We start from the raw sequence: 24,013 nt of genomic DNA, 5'->3' as shown, positions 1-24,013 counted from the left end.
GCGATGACCAATGGACAAGTAGGCGTGGATTTTTAAAGCATTTTTTTCACAACGACCCATAGACCACTAGGCGTGGATTTTTAAAGCATTTTTTTCACAACGACCCATAGACCACTAGGCGTGGATTTTTAAAGCATTTTTTTCACAACGACCCATAGACCACTAGGCGTGGATTTTTAAAGCATTTTTTTCACAACGACCCATAGACCACTAGGCGTGGATTTTTAAAGCATTTTTTTCACAACGACCCATAGACCACTAGGCGTGGATTTTTAAAGCATTTTTTTCACAACGACCCATAGACCACTAGGCGTGGATTTTTAAAGCATTTTTTTCACAACGACCCATAGACCACTAGGCGTGGATTTTTAAAGCATTTTTTTCACAACGACCCATAGACCACTAGGCGTGGATTTTTAAAGCATTTTTTTCACAACGACCCATAGACCACTAGGCGTGGATTTTTAAAGCATTTTTTTCACAACGACCCATAGACCACTAGGCGTGGATTTTTAAAGCATTTTTTTCACAACGACCCATAGACCACTAGGCGTGGATTTTTAAAGCATTTTTTTCACAACGACCCATAGACCACTAGGCGTGGATTTTTAAAGCATTTTTTTCACAACGACCCATAGACCACTAGGCGTGGATTTTTAAAGCATTTTTTTCACAACGACCCATAGACCACTAGGCGTGGATTTTTAAAGCATTTTTTTCACAACGACCCATAGACCACTAGGCGTGGATTTTTAAAGCATTTTTTTCACAACGACCCATAGACCACTAGGCGTGGATTTTTAAAGCATTTTTTTCACAACGACCCATAGACCACTAGGCGTGGATTTTTAAAGCATTTTTTGCGATGACCAATGGACAACTGGGCGTGGATATTTTAAGCATTTTTTGCGATGACCAATGGACAACTGGGCGTGGATATTTTAAGCATTTTTTGCGATGACCAATGGACAAGTAGGCGTGGATATTTTAAGCATTTTTTGCGATGACCAATGGACAAGTAGGCGTGGATATTTTAAGCATTTTTTGCGATGACCAATGGACAAGTAGGCGTGGATATTTTAATAATTTTTTGCGATGACCAATGGACAAGTAGGCGTGGATATTTTAAGCATTTTTTGCGATGACCAATGGACAAGTAGGCGTGGATATTTTATGCATTTTTTGCGATGAACAATGGACAAGTAGGCGTGGATATTTTAAGCATTTTTTGCGATGACCAATGGACAAGTAGGCGTGGATATTTTAAGCATTTTTTGCGATGACCAATGGACAAGTAGGCGTGGATATTTTAAGCATTTTTTGCGATGACCAATGGACAAGTAGACGTGGATATTTTAAGCATTTTTTGCGATGACCAATGGACAAGTAGGCGTGGATATTTTAAGCATTTTTTGCGATGTCCAATGGACAAGTAGGCGTGGATATTTTAAGCATTTTTTGCGATGACCAATGGACAAGTAGGCGTGGATATTTTACGCATTTTCTACAAAGAGGTTTTCTGCGTATTTTTGTTTTCAGAATCCATTTCCAACACTTTGGAATGCTTCCTCAAACCATATTCAGGCAAACATGGATCAAAAATTGCCAAACCTTTGAAATATTTCCAGCAAGAGTCACCCTATAAGGCAATAACAATGCGCCTTCAATTGCCCGATTTTCGTCATAAGTATGAAAGTGAAAGATTTATAAAAGATATAATGGATCAGATCAAACAGGAATTGGAGAACTTTCGTCGATTTCAGCTTATTTATAGTCAGCAATATCAAGCTCAATTGAAAATTTTGAGAGATATTATTACACGACTAATGGAGTTTACAAAGAAGTCATTGGAGTCGCACAGATTGGAATATCGGGGACACAAGGAACCTACACAGTGGGATGTAAAACGTTTGTTGTATTTGCAGGATTATTTTGTAAGTTCTTTTAAAAATCACCAATTTTTTCTGAGAATCTTTCCATCCATCCAGTCATCTGCTGCTGACGAATACTTTCTTGCAGGTTAAATTTACCGATGACTTACGGAATTTACGCTCAAATTTGAAACCTTCTAATGAGGCGTTCTTAAAGCAAACCCTGGAAGATGTTCTACAAAGCCTTTCAAAATATCCTCAAAAACTTCTGAACTTATGGTCTCTAAATCGTTTGCAAGACGAATGGCCGGAGTTAATTTTGATTTTCAATGCTGGCAACAAAGAAGCAGGATACTGTCGTCTAGACCCCAAAGGATTTATTTTTCAGGATCAAATCCAAGAAGAAGAAGGCATTGATGATGAATGTTGGAAAATTCGGAACTTTATTTTTAAAGTAAGCTAATAGCAAAGGAAATGAGGCATCTTATTGTAACTAGTTTCCCTCCAGGACCCTCAATGTCACCACACATGCAGCCAATGTGGTTGCATTGTCGCCATCGTTTTGGGTTGCCTGAGCATAGTCTCTGAAAAAGAACGTTCGAACTTATTGGATAAAATAAAACGTACGTGGTCCAATCCGGAGCCATTCTATTATCGTCCCCTTATACCCCGTTCCAATTACAAATGTCGCATATTCATTCACCAAGCCAAAGTGAGGCCGGGATCAGATCGCAGTGGCCTATGTGACCCATATGTGAGAGTTATGTTTAGCTCGCATGCAGCAGAAACTCCAGTAGTCTTTGCCACTCTTTCTCCCATTTGGAATGCTGTTATAACCATAGATAACATTAGTCTACCAGGAACTTTGGAATGGTATGGCAGGAGTTCTTCTCCTTTATTGGCCATAGAATTGTATGATACGGACAAAAGAACCGCAGATGATTATTTGGGTTGTGCCATGTTGCCGCTGACAATTGTAGCAAAGGGCAAAGCACAGAGTTTAGAAAATGAATTTCAAAACCACAAAATCCAAGCAATGCAAAGCAAACATGCTTTGGAAAAATTCTTGGCCATACCAATGTTATCTCCACCACCCTTGAAGTGGTTGCCAATTGCTTTGAGTGGAGTTATTAGGGCAGAGATTTTAATCTCTGCAGAATTAGTTGAGGCATCGGATGAAGTGGATAATGAAACATTGAGGCAACCAGTGGTTACAGTTGGCATACCAGCAGCTATTAGACCAAATATGAGGAATTATGTGTAAGTATTGGATTGTGGATGAGGATACTAAGGGCCAGAGAACAGATGGTCTAGTCACATGGATTTCTTAAATAATATTTTTGAAGGACCCATAGACCACAACACGTGGATTTTTTAAATATTTTTTTCTAGATTGGAGGTAACGTTTTCTGGACTAAGAAATTATACCAAATCAAGTGTCTTCTCGGGACGGCATCGTGTTAAACTAATGATGGCGGATCTTTTGTTGGTCAGCGGCTTGTCAACAACCCGTTTAAAGAGTAGCATAAACTTTTTGATTCCATATTCCTCAGGAGTTGTGGTAAGGTTGAAACTGAATTTCTTTTAAGTAAATTGAAGTCAAAGAATTTCATCTTTAGAGCCTTCCGGAACAGATGGAATATTGGCCAGCAATTATTGCAACTGATGTGGTCGTATCCTCCAATGAACAAGAGATTACTGTTGGTGCTGTACTAATAGCCAATACCAAACGTTATTTGGAACCTCACAAAGAACAGAAATGTGTACCACAGGATGAAGATGATGAGGATGTAACAGATATGGAGACGACTACAACACTAAATTTCACCACCGACGCTGATTCAGAGTCCTTTCCACTCTTAAAAAAATCAGCCCCGCCAACCAAGTGGAATCTCTTTAAAAGCCTCTTTAAAAAGAAATCCCCTAAGAAATCGAAACCCGATTCTCGTGATCATCACGATGAGTCGGAAGACAAAGAATTCAATTGGTGGACAAAATTTTATAATTCTCTAAATACCGAAGAGTCCTGCACGGCCTTGTCACATTACAAACATCGGCTGTGTATCTATCAGAATGAGTTGGAAAAACAAGCAGAATTTAGTTATCTTACCGATTGGGCTGAACCCTTTCAGCTGGTGCATGGTGTAAGGAGTAAAGGTGGGGGTTCCCGAACGAAGGAAGAAATGTATGCCACCCTAAAAATGAAAATTAAACTGACAGCATGTCAATGTGGTGGTGGTGGTAATCGTTCGGACAAGTTACAAGAAGGTAGTTCCATGTTAAGACCATTGGCAACAGCCTTAAATCCTCGCTATCAAATGCAGTTGCAATCGTTGGCAGATTTAGTTAAGATTGTGGTTCGGGTTTATATTGTCCAAGGCCTACAATTACGTCCTGTAGAGAAACATGCCCAAGCTGATGCCTATGTTCGTGTGCAGTTGGGCCAGAAGCAGTTAACAAATCGTGCTGAATTTATACCCAACGAAAGTAATCCGGTATTTGGAAAATGTTTTCAATTGGAAGGTCTGTTGCCGAGGTAAGTTAGGGAGATGTAGTTAAAAAATGTAATTTCAGAGTACAATTTCCTATGTTATTTTGACGATGGACCTTGGGGTTTCCCATAATACATTGTTGGTCGGAGGCTTATTTTTCATTATTTCTTCTTATCTGTTTTTTATTTGTAGAGAACATGTACTGGAGATTTCTATTTTCAATCGGCACAGTTTACGCGATGAACCGATTGGCTCCACTTACATTGACCTTGAAGATAGATGGCGTACCAAACATCGTGCCACAATTGGCATAGCTAATGAATTCTCCAGGTAAGTCAATAATCCAAAGGCAAAATGAACAATAAATTAATATATGTATCGTATCGATCGGTGGAGCAAACATCGACTTGGATCACTACTTTGTTCAGCAATGCTACGCACCCGATTAAATGTAGCAAATAAAGTACGCAGAGACACAACCGGGAAGTTGGACATCGAAAATTTGCAATCACAACAGATTTCGAAATAATAGTAAAAAAACGGAGGAGGACTTATACATCAATGGTTCAATACAGACCTAACTCGCTCGAGTTTGACTCTAGTAGTCCATACACAGCATTAGAGTGAAAGACTGCCGCGGTAAAGTTGCTTAATGTGTACATACGGCCCATGAAAAGTTGTGCCCTGCGTTATATGGCTGATAATAAACCGTTTTTGGAGGGCAATAAACGGCTTGTGCTAGGGGACTTTAATACTCATCATTAGCTTTGGCATTTCGAGATTGCCACAGCTCGCCAGGTAACCTGGCAAAGGGTCATTTCCCTTCTTTCAGACCATCTTCCTATCACTGTATTTGGAAAGGGTCTTAAGAAGCAACATTTCCTTTGGAAAGGGTTTAAAGAAGCAACATTTCCTTTGGGATGGGTCTCAAGAAGCAACCTTTCCTCTGGAAACGGTCTTAAGAAACAGCTTTTTCTCTGGAAAGGGTTTTAAGACTCACCCTTTCCTTTGAAAATGGGTCTTAAGAAACACCCTTTCCTTCGGGAAGGGGTCTTAAGTAACACCTTTTTCTTTGGGAAGGGATCTTAGAAGCACCCTTTCCTTCACGAAGGGGTCTTAAGAAGCACCTTTTCCTTCACCCTTACCTTTGGAAGGGGTCTTAGGAAGCACGCTTTTCATTGGAAGAGGTCTTAAAAAGTATCCTTACCTTTGGCAGGGGTATTAAAAAGTATCCTTACCTTTGGCAGGGGTATTAAAAAGCACCCTGTTCTTTGGGAAGGGGTCTTAAGAAGCGAATGCTTATGTTTTAAAAAGTGTCCTTTCCTTTGGAAGGGGATCCTAGAAAGCACCCTAACCTATTGGAAAGGGTCTTAAGAAGCACCCTTTTCTTGGAAAATGGTCTTAAGAAGCGCCTTTTCCTTTGGAAAAGGACCTTAAAAAGCGTCCTTTCCTTTTGAAAGGAAAGGAAGCACCCTTACCTTTGAAAGCGGTATTAAGAAACACAATTTTCTTTGGGAAGGGGTCTTAAGAATCGCCATTTTCTTGGGGAAGGGATCTTGAGAAGCACACTTTCCTTTTGAAAGGGGTTTTAAGAAGCACCCTTTCCTTTTGAAAGGGGTCTTAAGAAGCACCCTTTCCTTTGAAAGGGGCCTTAAGAAGCGCCATTTCCTTTCAAAAGGGCCTTAAAACGCAACCTTTCCTTTGGAAAGGGGTCTTAGGAAGCACCCTTTCCTTTGGAAAGGGTTCTTAGGAAGCACCGTTACCTTCGGAAGAAGTATTAAGAAACACCATTTTCTTTGGGAAGGGGTCTTAAGAAGCGTCCTTTCCTTTGGGAAAGGGCTTTAAAAAGCGTCCTTTCCTTTGGAAATTTTCTTAAGAAGCACCCTTTCGTCTTGAAAGGGGTCTTAAGAGGCACCCCTTCCTTTGGAAGGGGGTCTTAAGAGGCACCCCTTCCTTTGGAATGGGGTCTTAAGAAGCACCCCTTCCTTTGGAAAGAGGTCTAAGGAAGCACCCTACATTCGGAAGAAGTATTAAGAAACACCCTTTTCTTTGGGAAGGGGTCTTAAGAATCGTCCTTTTCTTTGGGAAGGGGTCTTAAGAATCGTCCTTTTTTGGGAAGGGGTCCTTTCCTTTGGAAGTGGTCTTAAGAAGCACCCTTTCCTTTCGAAAGGGGTCTTAAGAGCCACCCCTTACTTTGGAAATGGGTCTTAAGAAGCACCCTTTCCTTTGGAAAGGAGTCTTAAGAAGCACGCTTAACTATGGAAAAAGTTTTGGAAAGAGGTCTTAAGAAGCACCCTTTCCTTTGGAAAAAGGTCTTAAGAAGCACCCTTTCCTTTGGAAAAAGGTCTTAAGAAGCACCCTTTCCTTTGGAAAAAGGTCTTAAGAAGCACCCTTTCCTTTGGAAAAAGGTCTTAAGAAGCACCCTTTCCTTTGGAAAAAGGTCTTAAGAAGCACCCTTTCCTTTGGAAAGGGGTCCTAAGAAGCACGCTTTCCTTTGGAAAGGGGTCTTAAGAAGCACCCTTTCCATTGGAAAGAGGTCTTAAGAAGCACCCTTTCCTTTGGAAAGGAGTCTTAAGAAGCACGCTTAACTATGGAAAAAGTTTTGGAAAGGAGTCTTAAGAAGCACTCTTTCCTTTGGAAAGGAGTCTTAAGAAGCACGCTTAACTATGGAAAAAGTTTTGGAAAGGAGTCTTAAGAAGCACCCTTTCCTTTGGAAAGGGGTCTTAAGAAGCACCCTTTTGGAAAGCACCACTTCCTTTGGAAAAGGGTTTGAGGAGCACCCTTTCCTTTGGAAAGGGGTCTTAAGAAGCACCCTTTTCTTTGGAAAGGAGTCTTAAGAAGCACCCTTTCCTTTGGAAAGGGGTCTTAAGAAGCACCCTTTCCTTTGGAAAGGGGTCTTAAGAAGCACCCTTTCCTTTGGAAAGGGGTCTTAAGAAGCACCCTTTCCTTTGGACAGGGGTCTTAAGAAGCACCCTTTCCTTTGGAAAGGGGTCTTAAGAAGCACCCTTTCCTTTGGAAAGGGGTCTTAAGAAGCACCCTTTCCTTTGGAAAGGGGTCTTAAGAAGCACCCTTTCCTTTGGAAAGGGGTCTTAAGAAAAACCCTTTCCTTTGGAAAGGGGTCTTAAGAAGCACCCTTTCCTTTGGAAAGGGGTCTTAAGAAGCAACCTTTCCTTTGGAAAGAAGCACCCTTTCCTTTGGAAAGGGGTCTTAAGAAGCACCCTTTCCTTTGGAAAGGGGTCTTAAGAAGCACCCTTTCCTTTGGAAAGGGGTCTTAAGAAAAACCCTTTCCTTTGGAAAGGGGTCTTAAGAAGCACCCTTTCCTTTGGAAAGGGGTCTTAAGAAGCAACCTTTCCTTTGGAAAGAAGCATCCTTTCCTTTGGAAAGGGGTCTTAAGAAAAACTCTTTCCTTTGGAAAGGGGTCTTAAGAAGCACCCTTTCCTTTGGAAAGGGGTCTTAAGAAGCAACCTTTCCTTTGGAGAGGGTCTTTGGAAGCACCCCTTCCTTTTGAAAGGGTTCCTTTGGAAAGGGGTCTTAAGAAGCACCCTTTCCTTTGGAAAGGGGTCTTAAGAAACACCCTTTCCTTTGGAAGGGGTCTTAAGAAGCACTCTTTCCTTTGGAAAGGGTCTTTGGAAGCACTCTTTCCTTTGGAAAGGGTCTTTGGAAGCACCCCTTCCTTTTGAAAGGGTTCCTTTGGAAAGGGGTCTTACGAAGCACCTTTTCCTTTGGAAAGGGGTCTTACGAAGCACCCTTTCCTTTGGAAAGGGGTCTTAAGAAGCACCCTTTCCTTTGGAAGGGGTCTTAAGAAGCACCCTTTCCTTTGGAAGGGGTCTTAAGAAGCAGCCTTTCCTTTAGAAAGGGGTCTTAAGAAACACCCTTTCCTTTGGAAGGGGTCTTAAGAAACACTCTTTCCTTTGGAAAGGGTCTTTGGAAGCACCCTTTCCTTTGGAGAGGGTCTTTGGAAGCACCCCTTCCTTTTGAAAGGGGTCTCAAGAAACACACTTTTCTTTGGAAAGGGAGCACCCTTGCCTTTGGAAGGGCGTCCTAAGAAGCATCCTTTCATTTGGAAAGGGTCTTAAGTAAGTAACAACTATTAAAATTAGATATTTGTTAATAGGTCCATCATTAGCGTTTATAAGTTCTAAATTTTCTGCTAATGTGTTTTGTAGAGTGATAGGTTTGTAATTTTTTTCTACTATTATATTTTAGTTTTGGCTATAATAAATGGAGGGATTTACAAACACCACGGGAAATCTTGGAAGATCTCTGCAAAAAGAATGGCATTAAACTGCCACGTTATGCCGCAAATTCTATCGAAATCAGTGGTGTAACTTTCGAAGATGAAACCATAATAGCCCTGGGTTAGTTTAAATAATTTGCAAAATCAATCCCTAATATAAAATTTCCCATTTCTATCTTCCAGATGAAGACCGCCACGAACGTTTAGCTTTGACAGCCTTAAAAAATCTCCCAGCCATACCTTCTTTTGGTTATAAATTGGTACCCGAACACGTGGAGACACGTTCATTATATCGTTCTGAATGTCCAGGAATAGAACAGGTAATTCACAAAAAAGCACTCACCCACCCACACAAAAAGACACAAAAAAGTATCAATTATCGCCACTTATCTGTGGAGGCCAGCTACTCTTGACCAAAAAAAAAAAAAAAAAAACAATATTTAATTTGAAATGGAAACCAATTATTTTTTCTACTTTTCCTCTTCGTCGTTGCTTCATTTGTTTGCCAGGGCAAAATACAATTGTGGCTGGAATTATTCGATGCTAACCTCAATTTACCACCGGCCATTGATATTACACCGCAGCCCCCCGAATTATTTGAATTACGCGTGGTTATATTTGGTGTCAGCGATGTGGTCTTGGATGAACGGAATATCTTTGGCAATGCCATGAGCGATATCTATGTTAAGGGGTAAGTGGATTTGGATATATTTAATAACGTTGTCTGGACAGGGAAAGTAACTGCGAATTTGAGCCAAGAAATTAATATGTCGAAGATTAACCATCAAAAAATTTTAAGTAATGACCCAATTATTTTATATTTTATTTATAATTATATATGGGTATTTCAATGGTGCAGTGGGAATGGATAATTCGTTAAGAACGTAACATTGATTAAGAAATATTGGTATGATTCCAAGAGAAGGTGTTTCCTAGCTTCTTTACCAAAGAAAGAGTGCTTCCCTGATCTCGAGACACTTTCCATAGGAAAGGGCGCCTATTAAGACCCTATCCAAATGAAAAGGCGCCCCTTAAGACCCTTCCCAAAGAAAAGGGCGCCTTATAAGACCCTTTCCAAAGAAAATAGCGCCTCTTAAGACCCTCCTAAAGACCCATTCCAATTTTTTTACGAAAATTTTCATAGAAAAGAGTGCTTCTTAAGACCCTTTCCATAGGAAAGGGTGCTTCTTAAGACCCTTTTCATAGGAAAGGGTGCTTCTTAAGACCCTTTCCATAGGAAAGGTTGCTTCTTAAGACCCTTTCCATAGGAAGGGTACTTCTTAAAACCCCTTTCCAAAGGAATGGGTACTTCTTAAAACCCCTTTCCAAAGGAATGGGTACTTCTTAAAACCCCTTTCCAAAGGAATGGGTGCTTCTTAAGACCCCTTTTAGAAGGAATGGGTGCTTCTTAAGACCCCTTTCCAACGGAAAGGGTGCTTCTTTAGACCCCTTTCCAAAGGAAAGGGTGCGTCTTGAGACCCCTTCCCAAAGGAAAGGGTGCTTCTTAAAACCCCTTTCCAAAGGAAAGGGTGCCCCTTAAGATCCCTTTCCAAAGGAAAGGGTGCCTCTTAAGATCCCTTTCCAAAGGAAAGGGTGCCTCTTAAGACCCCTTTCCAAAGGAAAGGGTGCTTCTTAAGACCCCTTTCCAAACGAAAAGGTGCTTCTTAAGACCCCTTTCCAAAGGAAAGGGTGCTTCTTAAGACCCCTTTCCAAACGAAAAGGTGCTTCTTAAGACCCCTTTCCAAAGGAAGAGGTGCTTCTTAAGACCCCTTTTCAAAGGAAAGGGTGCTTCTTAAGACCCCTTTTCAAAGGAAAGGGTGCTTCTTAAGACTCCTTTTCAAAGGAAAGGGTGCTTCTTAAGACTCCTTTTCAAAGGAAAGGGTGCTTCTTAAGACCCCTTTCCGAAAGGGTCCATTTTGAGACCCCTTTCCAAAGGAAAGGGTGCTTCTTCGAACTTCTTTCCCAAGGAAAGGGTGCTTCTTAAGACCCCTTTTCAAAGGAAAGGGTGCTTCTTAAGACCCCTTTCCAAAGGAAAGGGTGCTTCTTAAGACCCCTTTCCAAAGGAAATGGTCCATCTTAAGACCCCTTTCAGAAAGGGTCCAACTTAAGACCCCTTTTCGAAAGGGTCCATCTTAAGACCCCTTTCCGAAAGGGTCCATCTTAAGACCCCTTTCCGAAAGGGTTCGTCTTAAGACCCCTTTCCGAAAGGGTCCATCTTAAGACCCCTTTTCGAATAGGTCCATCTTCCGAAAGGGTCCATCTTAAGACCCCTTTCCGAAAGGGTCCATCTTAAGACCCATTTCCGAAAGGGTCCATCTTAAGACCCTTTTCCAAAGGAAAGGGTGCTTCTTCGGACTCCTTTCCCAAGGAAAGGGTGCTTCTTAAGACCCCTTTCCAAAGGAAAGGGTGCTCTTTAAGGCCCCTTTCCAGAGGAAATGGTGCTTTTTAAGACCCCATTCCAAAGGTAAGGCTGCTTCTTAAGAACCCTTTCCAAAGGAATGGGTGCTTCTTAAGAACCCTTTCCAAAGGAAATAGTGTTTAAGACCCCTTTCCAAAGAAAAGAGTGTTTCTAAGACCACTTTCCAAAGAAAAGTGTGCCTCTTAAGACCCCTTTCCAAAGGAAAGGTTGCTTCTTAGGACCCCTTTCCAAGGGAAAGGGAAAGGGTGTTTCTTAAGATTCCTTTCCAAAGGAAACGGTGCTTTTTAAGACCCTTTTCCAAGAGAAAGTGTGCTTGTTAAGACCCTTTTCCAAGAGAAACTGCGCTTTTTAAAATCCCTTTTCCAAAGGGAAGGGTATTTCTAAGACCTCCTTCCAAAGGAAAGGGTATTTCTAAGACCCCTTTCCAAAGGAAAGGGTGTTTGTAAGACCCCTTTTCAAAGGAAAGGGTGCTTCTTAAGACCACTTTCCAAAGGAAATGATGCTTCTTAAAATCTTTTCCAAAGGAAAGGGTGCTTCTTAAGACCCCTTTCCAAGGGAATGGGTGCTTCTTCGAAAGGGTCCATCTTAAGACCCCTTTCCGAAAGGGTCCATCTTAAGACCCCTTTCCAAAGGAAAGGGTGCTTCTTAAGACCCTTTCCGAAAGGGTCCATCTTAAGACCCCTTTCCGAAAGGGTCCATCTTAAGACCCCTTTCCGAAAGGGTCCATCTTAAGACCCCTTTCCGAAAGGGTCCATCTTAAGACCCCTTTCCAAAGGAAAGGGTGCTTCTTCGGACTCCTTTCCCAAGAAAAGGGTGCTTCTTAAGACCTCTTTCCAAAGGAAAGGGTGCTTTTTACCACCCCTTTCCAAAGGAAAGGGTGCTTTTTAAGACCCCTTTCCAAAGAAAGGGTGCTTTTTAAGACCCCTTTCCAAAGGAAAGGGTGCTTTTTAGACCCCTTTCCAAAGGAAAGGGTGCTTCTTAAGACACTTTCCCAAGGAAAGGGTGATTCTTAAGACTCCTTTCCCAAGGCAAGGGTGATTCTTAAGACACCTTTCCAAAGGAAAGGGTGCTTTTTAAAACCTATTTCCAAAGGAAAGGGTGCTTTTTAAGACCACTTTCCAAAGGAAAGGGTGCTTTTTAAAACCCATTTCCAAAGGAAAGAGTGCTTTTTAAGACCCCTTTCCAAAGGAAAGGGTGCTTTTTAAGACCCCTTTCCAAAGGAAAGGGTGCTTTTTAAGACCCCTTTCCAAAGGAAAGGGTGCTTTTTAAGACCCCTTTCCAAAGGAAAGGGTGCTTTTTAAGACCCCTTTCCAAAGGAAAGGGTGCTTTTTAAGACCCCTTTCCAAAGGAAAGGGTGCTTTTTAAGACCCCTTTCCAAAGGAAGGGGTATTTCTAAGACCCCTTTCCAAAGGAAATAGTGCTTCTTAAGAGCGCTTTCCGAAGGGAAGAGTGCTTCTTAAGAGCGCTTTCCGAAGGGAAGAGTGCTTCTTAAGAGCGCTTTCCGAAGGGAAGAGTGCTTCTTAAGAGCGCTTTCCGAAGGGAAGAGTGCTTCTTAAAGTCCCAATCCAAAAGAAAGGGTGCTACTTAAGACCCCTTTCCAAAGGAAATGATGCTTCTTAAAATCATTTCCGTAGGAAAAGGTTCTTTAAGACCCCTTTCCAAAGGGTGCTTCTTAAGAACCCTTTCCAAAGGGTGCTTCTGAAGACCCCTTTCCAAAAGAGAGGGTGGTTCTTAAGACCCCTTTCCAAAGGAAGGGGTATTTCTAAGACCCCTTTCCAAAGGAAATAGTGCTTCTTAAGAGCGCTTTCCGAAGGGAAGAGTGCTTCTTAAAGTCCCAATCCAAAAGAAAGGGTGCTACTTAAGACCCCTTTCCAAAGGAAATGATGCTTCTTAAAATAATTTCCGTAGAAAAAGGTTCTTCTTAAGATAATTTCCAAATGATCGCTATTGCCTTCTCTGTAGGTTGACAGTTGAGGCTTTATATATGTAGGCATCACTAGCCTATGAATGACCCCATGGAAATACCCATAAGGTCATGCAAATTCAGTTCACTTTCAATAAAATTCTTGAAAATCGTATAAAATTTGTGGGGAGGAGATTGATTTCGTTATGATTGATTTTTGACATTATCTTTGTTTTACCTTTGTATCTATTTTTGTGTTTTTGTATGTGTATTTGTAAGTAAATATGTGTTTCATTGTTTGTTTGCCTATTCCTCCACAGCTGGTGTTCTAATCCAGATGAAGCCCAAACTACAGATATCCATTACCGATCACTGAATGGTGAGGGCAAATTTAATTGGCGCATGATATTCCCATTAAAATATTCAAGTATTGAAGATATGGTAAGTGTTTGTGTGTGTGTGGAGGAGGTCACCAAAATGAAGTTGATTATAATACAGTGGAATTAATCTATACTTAATAGGACAGAAAATTATTGTTGTTGTTTTATTCTTAGTGTTGACAAAAATGTATGTGAGAATGTAAGGGAAACTTAAAAGACAAAGGGTGGGTGTATTATTCTTTTGTTCCACTGTATTTTTTAATAAAATATTTTATTCGCTTTATTTTTGTATATATTTTTTGGTAAGGTAAAATTACAACAAATTAATGAGAACTAATTAAATTTAATTGTAATGTTGGGGGTGGTATTTAGCCAAGTACAAGTCGTAAAGGTGGGAGTTTTTAGATTTGAATTGGTAGTTCCAAAATGAGAATGAAGCAATAAAGCAAAGGATGTGATAATTAGTGCTAGGCAAGAAACTGAACAAAAAGGATCAAATAGCAAATATTTGAGCGGAATTTCAAATAATTAAAAACCGGTAAAAGATGAAACAAAATTATTTTTTCTTCTACAAAAAAAAAAAAAAAAAAAAACTAGGAATATCCCTTAAGCCTTGATGTCCTTACAAGCACAAGGATATGTTATGGTGACAAGAAGATATGAATTCTTTATAACAGAGATTAAATTTATTTTTCTTTTTTGGCTTGAATATAACAAAATAAAGGTAAGCAATAATTATTAGAATTAATGAGAAACCTTGAGCAGGTGAATGAAAGGAAATCACATTCTCTCTCTCCCCCCTTTTGGTGGCAAAGAATTTATCACATAATTATATTTATTGCTCAAAACAAAGTTAGGTTTACCCAACATGGATGCGTATATACATATGTATGTGTATAGATACATATGTATGTACATATAAATGAACATGATTATGAATTGCTTTTTGTTTATTTCTTTTTCTCCTCGCCTGTCTCTCTCTCTAGATGGTCGTCAAACGCAAGGCCGGTCTAATGGACGAGTATCTTGGCAAACAGCCACCCAAACTCTCTTTGCAAATCTGGGATGATGACATTATATCTCAGGATGATTTTCTTGGTTCTTTGGAAATTAATCTTTCGAATTTTCCTCAACCTTTTGACACAGCAAAGAAATGCCAATTAACTGAAAATTATAATTTGTCCGGCACATTAAATAGTCCACTAAAACCTGGCCAGCGAGCTTGTCCCAGAGGTTCTGGAAAGATGCTAAATCTTTTCCGTGAAAAGAAAGTTCGAGGTTGGTTTCCTGTACGTGGAATTATACCCGAATTGAATTATCAATTGGGTTTGGCGGGAAAAATTGAATTGGAAATGGAGCTGTTAAACGAAAAGGAAGCTGCAACATATCCTGTTGGTTTGGGTAGAAATCCACCAAATGCCTTACCAGAACCAAAGTGAGTATATTTGATTATAAAACAAAGTGGGATGTTTATTAGATAAATCGTCCGATTAGTAAACTTAACACATCCAACGTTTGAGTAAAGTGTTGGGCGTTGAGCAAAAAACAACAACAACAGGGCGACGCCGACACCAAAGTCCAGCGTTAATATATTTTCCGGCATATATTTCAAATGAATTTGAATTTTTCGGCATCATGCCGAACAGTCTAAAAACGGCTAAAACGACACATAGCTTTACCCAAACGTTGGATGTGTTTTTAGCTTTATATTCGCTCCAAGCAGAACACATCGTTGTACCACAAAAATAGTTTTAAAGGCTAGGTTTAAAGGCCCATCTGAGGTATAAATGTCTAACCTGGTCTGGCTGAATCTATAACAAAGACAGATAAGTGAGGTTAGATGAGCTGCTAAACAAAAGCGTCGTGGCATGTAGTGTGATCCCAATTCACATGGCGAGCATGTGTTTGGTATCGTGACATCAATTCGGGACCAATACGAATTAAGGCTGCGGCTTCGTCGGGATATTTTTAATTGAGCTAAAATCACTCGTGTTTACCTTGGCGACAGACGTTCTTCTTCTGCGATGGATGGAGGGTGGTCCCCAAGTACGGCATTCAGCCTGTACCTCTGTACTGCCTGCGCATCTTTACCAGTGTGAATGCTATCCAAGCCCGCCTGATTGACTCGCTGGTCTAGAGGTTCTCGTTTATACGTTTGGACCTCTCGTGTCTAGGTGGGGGAAGCCTGTCCATTAAATCGTGGTAGGGATGCTCACTGCGATAATACTCAAGCAGGCACTGAATCGACAGCATCATGTTGTGTTGATGCACCGGTAAAACCTTCACCCTCTCATGAAGATGGTCCACTGGTGTCATAGGGAGGCACCCTGTTACAGTCCTCAGGTCGGTATTCTGGCAGGTTTGAATATTCTTCCACTGTCTAGCGCTTAGACGTGGGCGATAGTCGTGTTCGTGGCACTAGAAACCTAAACCAAAGCTAAAGGGTTTAGTTCTTAGTCGTCGCTAAAGTGTTGTTATTGTTTATGTCCGTATTTGTTGTTGTTGTAACAGTGTTTGTTATTATGTTTGTTCTTCTGTTCAATCTGGCTCTGGGTCTATCTCTAGTTCCAGGATAGTGGCTGCTTTGATAGGATGTAACCACAGATCCACTGGAGTTAGATGAGTAGGTTTGGCTGGGCAGTTGAAAAGGTGTTTTGTGACGTGCGGGCCCATGCCGCATACTGGCCAGATGTCTTGCAGGGCGCGATCGATTTTACGCCCAATAAGAATTTAGGCGACTGAAATATCCCGAGCGTAGTTGAGCCAAAACTACTCTGGTTTGTCGTGGCAGCTGACGCTCCTCAGCTGCGATAGATGGGTGCTGTACTCCGAGTACTTTATTCACACTATAATTGCTTAAGACCTTGGCAAATGCGTCCGTGTGAATGCTATTCAAACCTGCTTGATATGCTTGTTGATCTAGGGGTTCTCTCCTGTATCGTTGGACCTCTCCCTCTAGAGCATGGATATCCTTCCTGATCTGCCTGAATGTGTCGGGCCTACCCACAGGATGGTGATTGGGATGGCTCACACGGTAACATTCAAGCAGGTACTGCAACGAAATCATCTCATTGTGTTGCTTTACTGGAAGAATCTTTGCCTCCTCATGTAGATGGTTCACTGCAGATTTGAGGAGGCAACCTGTTGCTGTTCTCAGGGCGGCATTCCGGCAAGTTTGAATAATTTTCCAATTCGTATCACACAATCTCGGGGACCAGATTATGCTCCGCATAGCTTACCACAGACAGACCTATCGCGTTATATGTGGTCAACAAAGTTTCCTTATCTGTACCCCAAGTGCTGCCGGCTAGGAACTTGAGGACCTTGTTCCTACTTTTCAGTTTGTCGCAGATAGCTGTGGCGTGCGCGCACGACGTGAAAGTAGTGTCAAATGTGACCCCTAAAATTTTGGGTCAGTTTGTGGTCGGAATTCTGCTACCGTCGACCACGACATTCAATTCTCTTCCAAACTGCGCTGTCCATGTGGTGAACAGAGTGGATTTTGATTTTGTGGCGGAAATCTGCATATTCCTCGAATGGAAAAAGCTACCCGCCGCCAGGATCGTCCAATCATCCGCATACGTTACGATTTCGATACCGTGTGGAGGGGGCGGAATACAGGAGAGGTAGAGGTTAAACAGGGGGAACTCCCTGTTTCACTCTACGGACTTCTTCCTGAATTCCACGTACGACTGGCGTCCACACATATAATTGACTATCCAACGTTTCAAACTTGGCCGGAGGGTTGTCTACTCAATGTCCTCAAACAGCGTGGAGTGCCGGACTGTATCAAAGGCTTTTGATAAGTCAAGCGCCCCCATCACTGTTCTATCGCACGGCCGTCTCTGATTGAGTCCTTGACAAATATGTGTGGTAATGGTGTGCAGCGCAGTTGTCGTGCTGTGCTGCTTACGGAATCCATGCTGATGATCGGCAACTTGATAGCTATTTCTGATACTGGGGAGGACTAAGGCCTCAAGGGTCTTTGCTACGGGCGACAAAAGCGAAATCGGTCTGTACGATTCACTTTTGCTGGCATCCTTGCCGGGCTTGCGTAGTGGGACCACCCTGCCCATTTTCCACACTTCGGGAACAATGAGGGTGGATAGCGACAGTTGAGAACTTTAGTGAGATACTCCACTCTCGGCTCATCCATCTGCTTCAGCATTACCATGCGTATTTGTTGTTGTGTCGTGTTTTCCAGTGTCACGAACACGACAATTGCCCACATCTGTTATCGCTAAAATTTGCATACCATGCTGGCGCCGCATATTTTACCACAGACCGGCCTATTGCTTTGTGAGTGGTTAACATGGTTTCTTTGTCAGCACCAGACAGCGACTTGAGGACTTTGTTCCTACTTCTGATCTTATCGCAAAATAGCTGTGTCTTGCGCGGACGACTTAAACATGCTATCGAACGTTAAATCCAAAATTGTTGGATTGTCGGAATCAGTGCAGCTTCGATCAATATGTTCATTGGGAGCCTCATTTCAGCCGCCCAAGTGGTGAACAGTGTGTCACTGGATGTAGCGGCAGATATTTTCATAGTCCTCAGATGGAAGAACTGCACTAGGTCAGCTATGTAGACATTTAACCTATCACATATATCATCAACGATAGGATCCGATGCTAAGATCGTACAATCATACGCATATATTACGATTTAAATCGTGTCTGAAGGGTGTGTAATTTCAGAAAGGTAGAGGTTAAATGGTTCCAGTTCATCAACAGGACTTCGATACCATCAACCATGCCAAGCCGTTCGAGGCGTGTTTAAAAAGTTGGATAATCAACTATATGCGCGGACGACAGTCGTTTGTGAAGTTCAGAAACAAAAAAGTCCAAATCCCGTAGAGTAAAACAACGAGTTCCCCATGGCAGTGGAGAAGTTTGAAAATGTTCTGAAAAATGTTATGCACGATAGCTCTTGAAGGCATACCAGGCAGGCATAGATGAGGTTCAAATATGGACTCTATCCTCCTTCGGGTATCTCCTACACAAAATTTCGGAAAAGTTCAGTTTAGCACCTGCTCGAGAATCGCTTTGATTTGTGTTGTAATAACTTTTAGACCCATACCTACATATACCTCCGTATACCCAGGACGTGTGTGGTGAAAAAAGTAGAACATGTATTCTTATGAAAACTACCGAAATACATCGAGCGTATACTTGCAAGTTGAACAAATTCAACTATGACAGAACGTTTTGTATGCATGTATGTGTGTGTTTTGTATTTTGAAATCAAAAGCCCAACAAAACCTGAAATCCAATTAATGGAAAATTGCAATGGAAAATTATTTATTATACGAACGAAAACATTTAAATAAGTTTTGGTCGCGGATTTGGTGTTTTAAATGTGATTTTGTACTCAACGTATTTAGGTAATACGGAAATATTTGTGTACGTCCCGTCGTTATTTAGGTTTAGCAGTTATTCGCTCCCACCATTACGACAGTATAAGTTATTTTTGGCCTACGTATTGTTATACCCTCAGCATTTATGCTAACGAGGGTATATACACTTTCATACGGGCAAAAAGTGCCTCACCGAAATAATGGTTTTAGACCCCAAGTATGTTTGGACGAAATGCGTTTCAGAAAATTTGGAGTCGATTTAGCAATGTCCGTCCGTCTGTCTGCCTGGCTAGTGCGCACGATAACTTTCGAACGGATTAACCTATTCGGTCCAAAATTTGGCTTTCGTAATATTTTGACCAAACTTAGTTTAAGTTCGAAGATGGGCCATATCGATCCACTTCTTCAGGTACCTCCCCCAAAAGTTCGAAAATGTTCGGAAAATTTGTGCGCACAATAACTCTTGAAGGGAGTAACCGATTTAGTCCATGCTTTGCACATCCTGAAATTTCTACCAGACTTAGATGAGGTTCCAATATGGACCCAATCAGTCCACTCCTTCGGGTACCTCCCACACAAAATTTTTGAAAAGTTCTGTTTAGGACCAGCTCTCGAATCACTTTAATTTTGGTTGTAACAGCTTGTATTCACTGCCCCCACACGACGGTACAAGTTTCATCAGGGCAAGCCCATAATTCCTGACAAAGTAGAGTTAAGGTTTAAAAAAAAACCTATGACACCGTGTGTAGTTGTTGGAGCACAATATAACTCTCGAACGGATCTGCCGATTCGGTCCAAAATTTGGCCTTCGTAATATTTTGTTTAAACTTAGTTTCAGTTCATAGATATAGCCTTATCTACCTACTCCTTCAGGTACCTCCCCCACAAAAGTTCAAAAATTTTCGGATAAATTGTGTGCACGGTAACTCTTGAAGGGAGTAATCGATTTGGTCCACACTTTACACATCCTAATATATCTACCAGGTATAGATGAGGTTCGAATATGGACTATATTTATCCACTCTCATGGGTACCTCCCACACGAAATTTGGGATAGGTTCACTTTAAGACCTGCTCTCGGATCACTTTGATTTTTGTTGAAGCAAATTGGAATACGATAGTACAAGTTTTTTCAGGGGCAAGAAAATACTTCCTGAGAAGACAGCCCAAAAGCTGTAAAAATCCCTATGGCACCGTATATAGTGGTTGAAGAGCACGTAAATCTCGAACTGGTCAACCGGTTTGGTCGGAAATTTGGCCTTCGACATATTTTGTCCAAACTTAGTTTCAGTTCAAAGATGGGCAATACTGGTCCACCACTTCCAATACCCTCCCCAAAATTTAAAAAATGGCACTAAAACTGTATGCACGATACACTTTTTTGAACGGGGTAACCAATTTGGTCCAAACTTTCGATCTTCTAATATGTTGTCCAAATTTAGTTTAACTTCCAAAACTGAGCCATATTGGTCCTCTCCTTAAGGTACCTTCCCTGCAAAAGTTCAACATTTTTATACCCTCAGCATTTATGCTAACGAGGGTATATACACTTTCATACGGGCAAAATGTGCCTCATCGAAATAATGGTTTTAGAACCCAAGTATGTTTGGACGAAATGTGTTTCAGACAATTTGGAGTCGATTGAGCAATGTCCGTCCGTCTGTCTGTCTGGCTGGAGCGCACGATAACTCTCGAACGGATGAACCGAATCGGTTGAAATTTTGGCTTTCGTAATATTTTGCCCAAACTTAGTTTAAGTTCGAAGATGGGCTATATCGGTCCACTCCTTCTTCGTACTTTGCCTATCGTGAAATGTGTACCAGACTTAGATGAGGTTTTAATATGGACTCAATCGGTCCACTCCTTCGGGTACCTCCCACACAAAATTTCGGAAAAGTTCAGTTTAGGGCCATCTCTCAAATCGCTTTGATTTTTGTTTTAGCAACTTGTATTCACTGCCCCCATACGACGGTACAAGTTTCATTAGGGGCAAGTCCATACTTCCTGAAAAAACAGCCTGAAAGTTGCACAAAACCCCTATGACGCCGTGTGAGGTGGTTGGAGCGCAAGATAACTCTAGAACGGATCTGCCGATTCGGTCCAAAATTTGGCCTAAGTAACATTTTGTCCAAACATAGTTTACGTTTGAAGATAAGCCATATCGGTCCACTCCTTCAGGTACCTCCCCCACAAAAGTTCAAAAATGTTCCGAAAATTTGTTCATACGGTAACTCTTGAAGAGGTACCTCCCACACAAAATTTCGGATAAGTTCACTTTAAGACCTGTTATCCAATCATTTTGATTTTTGTTGAATCAACTTGCATTCGCTGCCTCAAACACGATGGTAGGCGTTTTTTCAGGGGCAAGTCCATACTTCATGAGCAAACATTCCGAAGGCTGTAAAAAATCCCTATGGCACCATATGTAGTGGCTGGAGATCCACTTTATGGTCAATGTAAATCCATTCCTTTTTATATCTCCTCCGCAAAACTGTTCATCTCTAATCCTAATGAACATTTTTGTCGGTTCAAATTCCCAAAATTGTTAAACACTCCTAAATACATACGTTTTTTTGGATAAAAAATTGTTTCAATATATACAGGCTGAGGGTATATCTCTGTCGGCAAAACCCACTGATACTTTTTTACTTGTTGTTTAAGTGCCATTTAGGGTCTGTTCGAAGATCCTTCGGAAATGTTTACCGTTGCAATTCGTTGTGGTCCTGTTTACAGTGATATTATGTTTTCCGTGGACATGTTCATGCTTCCTGGCCAACTGGTCCAAATGTGGATGCGATATCTATCGAACAGATAAGACTCCCAAAATAAGATTCACTTTCATAATGGACTATGTCGGTCCATTCCTTCAAGTACCCCCTCCGCAACACTTTTGAACATTAATCCTAATCCACATTTTTGTCTGAAAGTGTTCAAAAAGGGTCTAAATACATTCGATCTGTCCGTAGATGAAATTTTCAATTCACATAGGCTGAGGGTATAGCTCTGTCGGCAAAGCAGACTGATACGTTTTTACTTGTTTTGTCTAAACTTAGTTAAAAATCAAAGATGGGCAATATCGGTTCAAGGCTTCCGGTACCTCCCTAATATTTGTTCCATATTTGAAAATGGTCTACATTCGTCTCCTCTTTAGGGTACCTCCCCCCACAAAAGTTCAAAATGTTTGTTTATGTGCTCAAAGTGTTTCGAGATCCTTTGGAGATTTATACTTATGCTACTCGTTGTGGTCCCGTTTACAGGGATATTATGTTTTTCGTGGGCAAGTCCATGCTTCCCAACATATTGGTCCAAACGCTTTAAGTTATATGTTATCCAACTGAAATGACTTAATTCATACGGTGTCCAACTGAAATGACTAATGGACGCGATACGTATCGAAAAGAAATGATTCCCAAAGTAAGATCCACTTCCAAAATGGACTATGTCGCCCAATCCGCTCAGACCTCCGCAACACTTTTGAGCATTATCCTTAATCGATTTTTTTGTCGCAAGATGTAATATCTAAAAAGGACCACACAATTCTGAAATCCTTGTTAATAAATATTTTTTGGCGACAAGAATTTTGGTTTTGTAGCCGATATTCGATCTGCACTTAGATGAAAGTTTCAATTCACACAAGCTGAGGGTATATATCTGTCGGCAAAGCCGACTGATACTTTTTTACTTGATTTTTTTTTTTAATTTGGAATCTATTCATAGGAACTTTAGGTCCACTGGACTTCTGTTAAATATTTTTTGTGTTCTCATTCCAGACGACCGCCCTCTTCCTTCAACCCCTTGACAAACCCCTGGAAAGGCTTCACAAGAATTGTTGCTCCAAATGTAATGAAATATTTAATTGTTATTGGACTCTTGGCCCTCTTGGGATTCTTTATATTTTTATTTATTGTGAATTTTCCTATGATTTTGGAGCAATGGACTTATTGATGTTGTTGTTGTTTATATTTGTGATTTTTAATATTATTAATAAATAAAAAAATATTAATAACAAATAATACTAATAAAAAATAATTATTAAAAATTTATGTTTGTTTTCAATTTTTTTGTATTAAAGTACATTTTTATAGATTATTAAATTTAAATGCCCATACAATTAACAATTTAAGTATTAAGTAAAAAAAGCAAATTTCCTTTCATGTCGAGGAAATAAATCCTTTAATATGTTTTTTAATGTTTTTTTCAAGGATGTAAAATCAAATTCAGTATTATACATTATAACTAATGATTTCCGATTTTGTTGCCTAAATAGCCATAGATTAAAATAACAAATAACTAACAGGTAAACATTTATATAATTTTGTAGCAAGGACATGTTGAATATTATTTAACATAGACATACATAACACATTATACACATACATACATAACACGCCGCACTTCAAACAACAAAACTGTGTGAAATATTTATTTACATGTAAATACAATTGTTATTCATTTTTATATGTAAATACCAATAGTGGTAGTTATAGAAGTGAATACCAACCGGTATCCTTGTTTATTTTTTCAATAGAAAAAAGTACAAAGTATAATAGGGTGTTACACATTGTACATGGATAAAATAAATGGACGCTTCTGCAAATCGAAGTTTTCTTATTGCACATAAAACCAAACTGGCTTCCTAAGTGGCCGGCATAATAAAGATAAACTTTTTTATTGTTCCGTTTAAAAATAAAACCATAGTTGCATTTTTAAAGAATAAAAAACAAAGGATATGCGGCTACACAGGTGTATACATATGAACTTGTGTGAGTGAGCATTCAATAGAAAAGCTATGAAAAGAAAACCAACAGACAAGAAACAAATAAAGAAAACTATAAGGGGCTTGCCGCCCTACACTCTGCATATACTTTTTACAAAAAAATATAATGTGACACCCGTGTGGGGTTTGCTAGATCCTCCATCGGGACCCTCCCATTGCCGAATTGGGGAACGTTCATCATAAATTTCTATGGCGGACATCGGGGAAATAAAATACCCGGGGGTGACCAAAATCTAGCCTAAGGGTCGGCAGCTGGTCCCTTAGTACAAATGGCAGGCAGAGGCTGAGACAGCTGGAATGGCTGCATTTGAAATACAGAAGGCGCTGTGGGATCCACAACTTCGGCTTCTGGACAGCGAAAAACTTACACAACAGCGACTGTATCCACATTGGGCGGCTGTAAGCAGCGTCTGACCCAAATCGAGCGGCTGAACACAGGAAAGGAAAACTACATATAAACCCTTCAGAAGGCAACGGGAAACCACTGAAGTACTCTTCCTTGAAAATCATACATTATGAAGCCTACAATAAATAACACACGGCCCTCAGTCTCCGGCCAAACGAGGGTGCTAAGAATC

General features: G+C 40.6%; 1 protein-coding gene across 1 annotated transcript in view; it reads left to right on the top strand.

The window, feature by feature from the left end:
- mfr (ferlin family C2 domain-containing myoferlin misfire) overlaps positions 1 to 24,013 on the top strand; it is a 70,732-nt gene that overhangs the window by 1,728 nt on the left and 44,991 nt on the right. The window contains exons 6-16 of the mRNA XM_073983840.1: positions 1,540 to 1,934; positions 2,020 to 2,325; positions 2,380 to 3,131; positions 3,264 to 3,432; positions 3,491 to 4,407; positions 4,556 to 4,693; positions 8,570 to 8,721; positions 8,784 to 8,920; positions 9,110 to 9,291; positions 13,243 to 13,363; positions 14,289 to 14,737. Coding sequence (XP_073839941.1) covers positions 1,540 to 1,934; positions 2,020 to 2,325; positions 2,380 to 3,131; positions 3,264 to 3,432; positions 3,491 to 4,407; positions 4,556 to 4,693; positions 8,570 to 8,721; positions 8,784 to 8,920; positions 9,110 to 9,291; positions 13,243 to 13,363; positions 14,289 to 14,737 — 3,718 coding nt within the window. The remainder of the gene's footprint in view (positions 1 to 1,539; positions 1,935 to 2,019; positions 2,326 to 2,379; positions 3,132 to 3,263; positions 3,433 to 3,490; positions 4,408 to 4,555; positions 4,694 to 8,569; positions 8,722 to 8,783; positions 8,921 to 9,109; positions 9,292 to 13,242; positions 13,364 to 14,288; positions 14,738 to 24,013) is intronic.

Source organism: Musca autumnalis, unplaced genomic scaffold, assembly GCF_047663935.1.
Source record: "Musca autumnalis isolate F117 unplaced genomic scaffold, ASM4766393v1 scaffold_4, whole genome shotgun sequence".
Classification (NCBI taxonomy): Eukaryota; Metazoa; Arthropoda; class Insecta; order Diptera; family Muscidae; genus Musca; species Musca autumnalis.
Note: the sequence above shows the minus strand (reverse complement) of the source record. Positions and strands in the feature narration are given on the sequence as shown.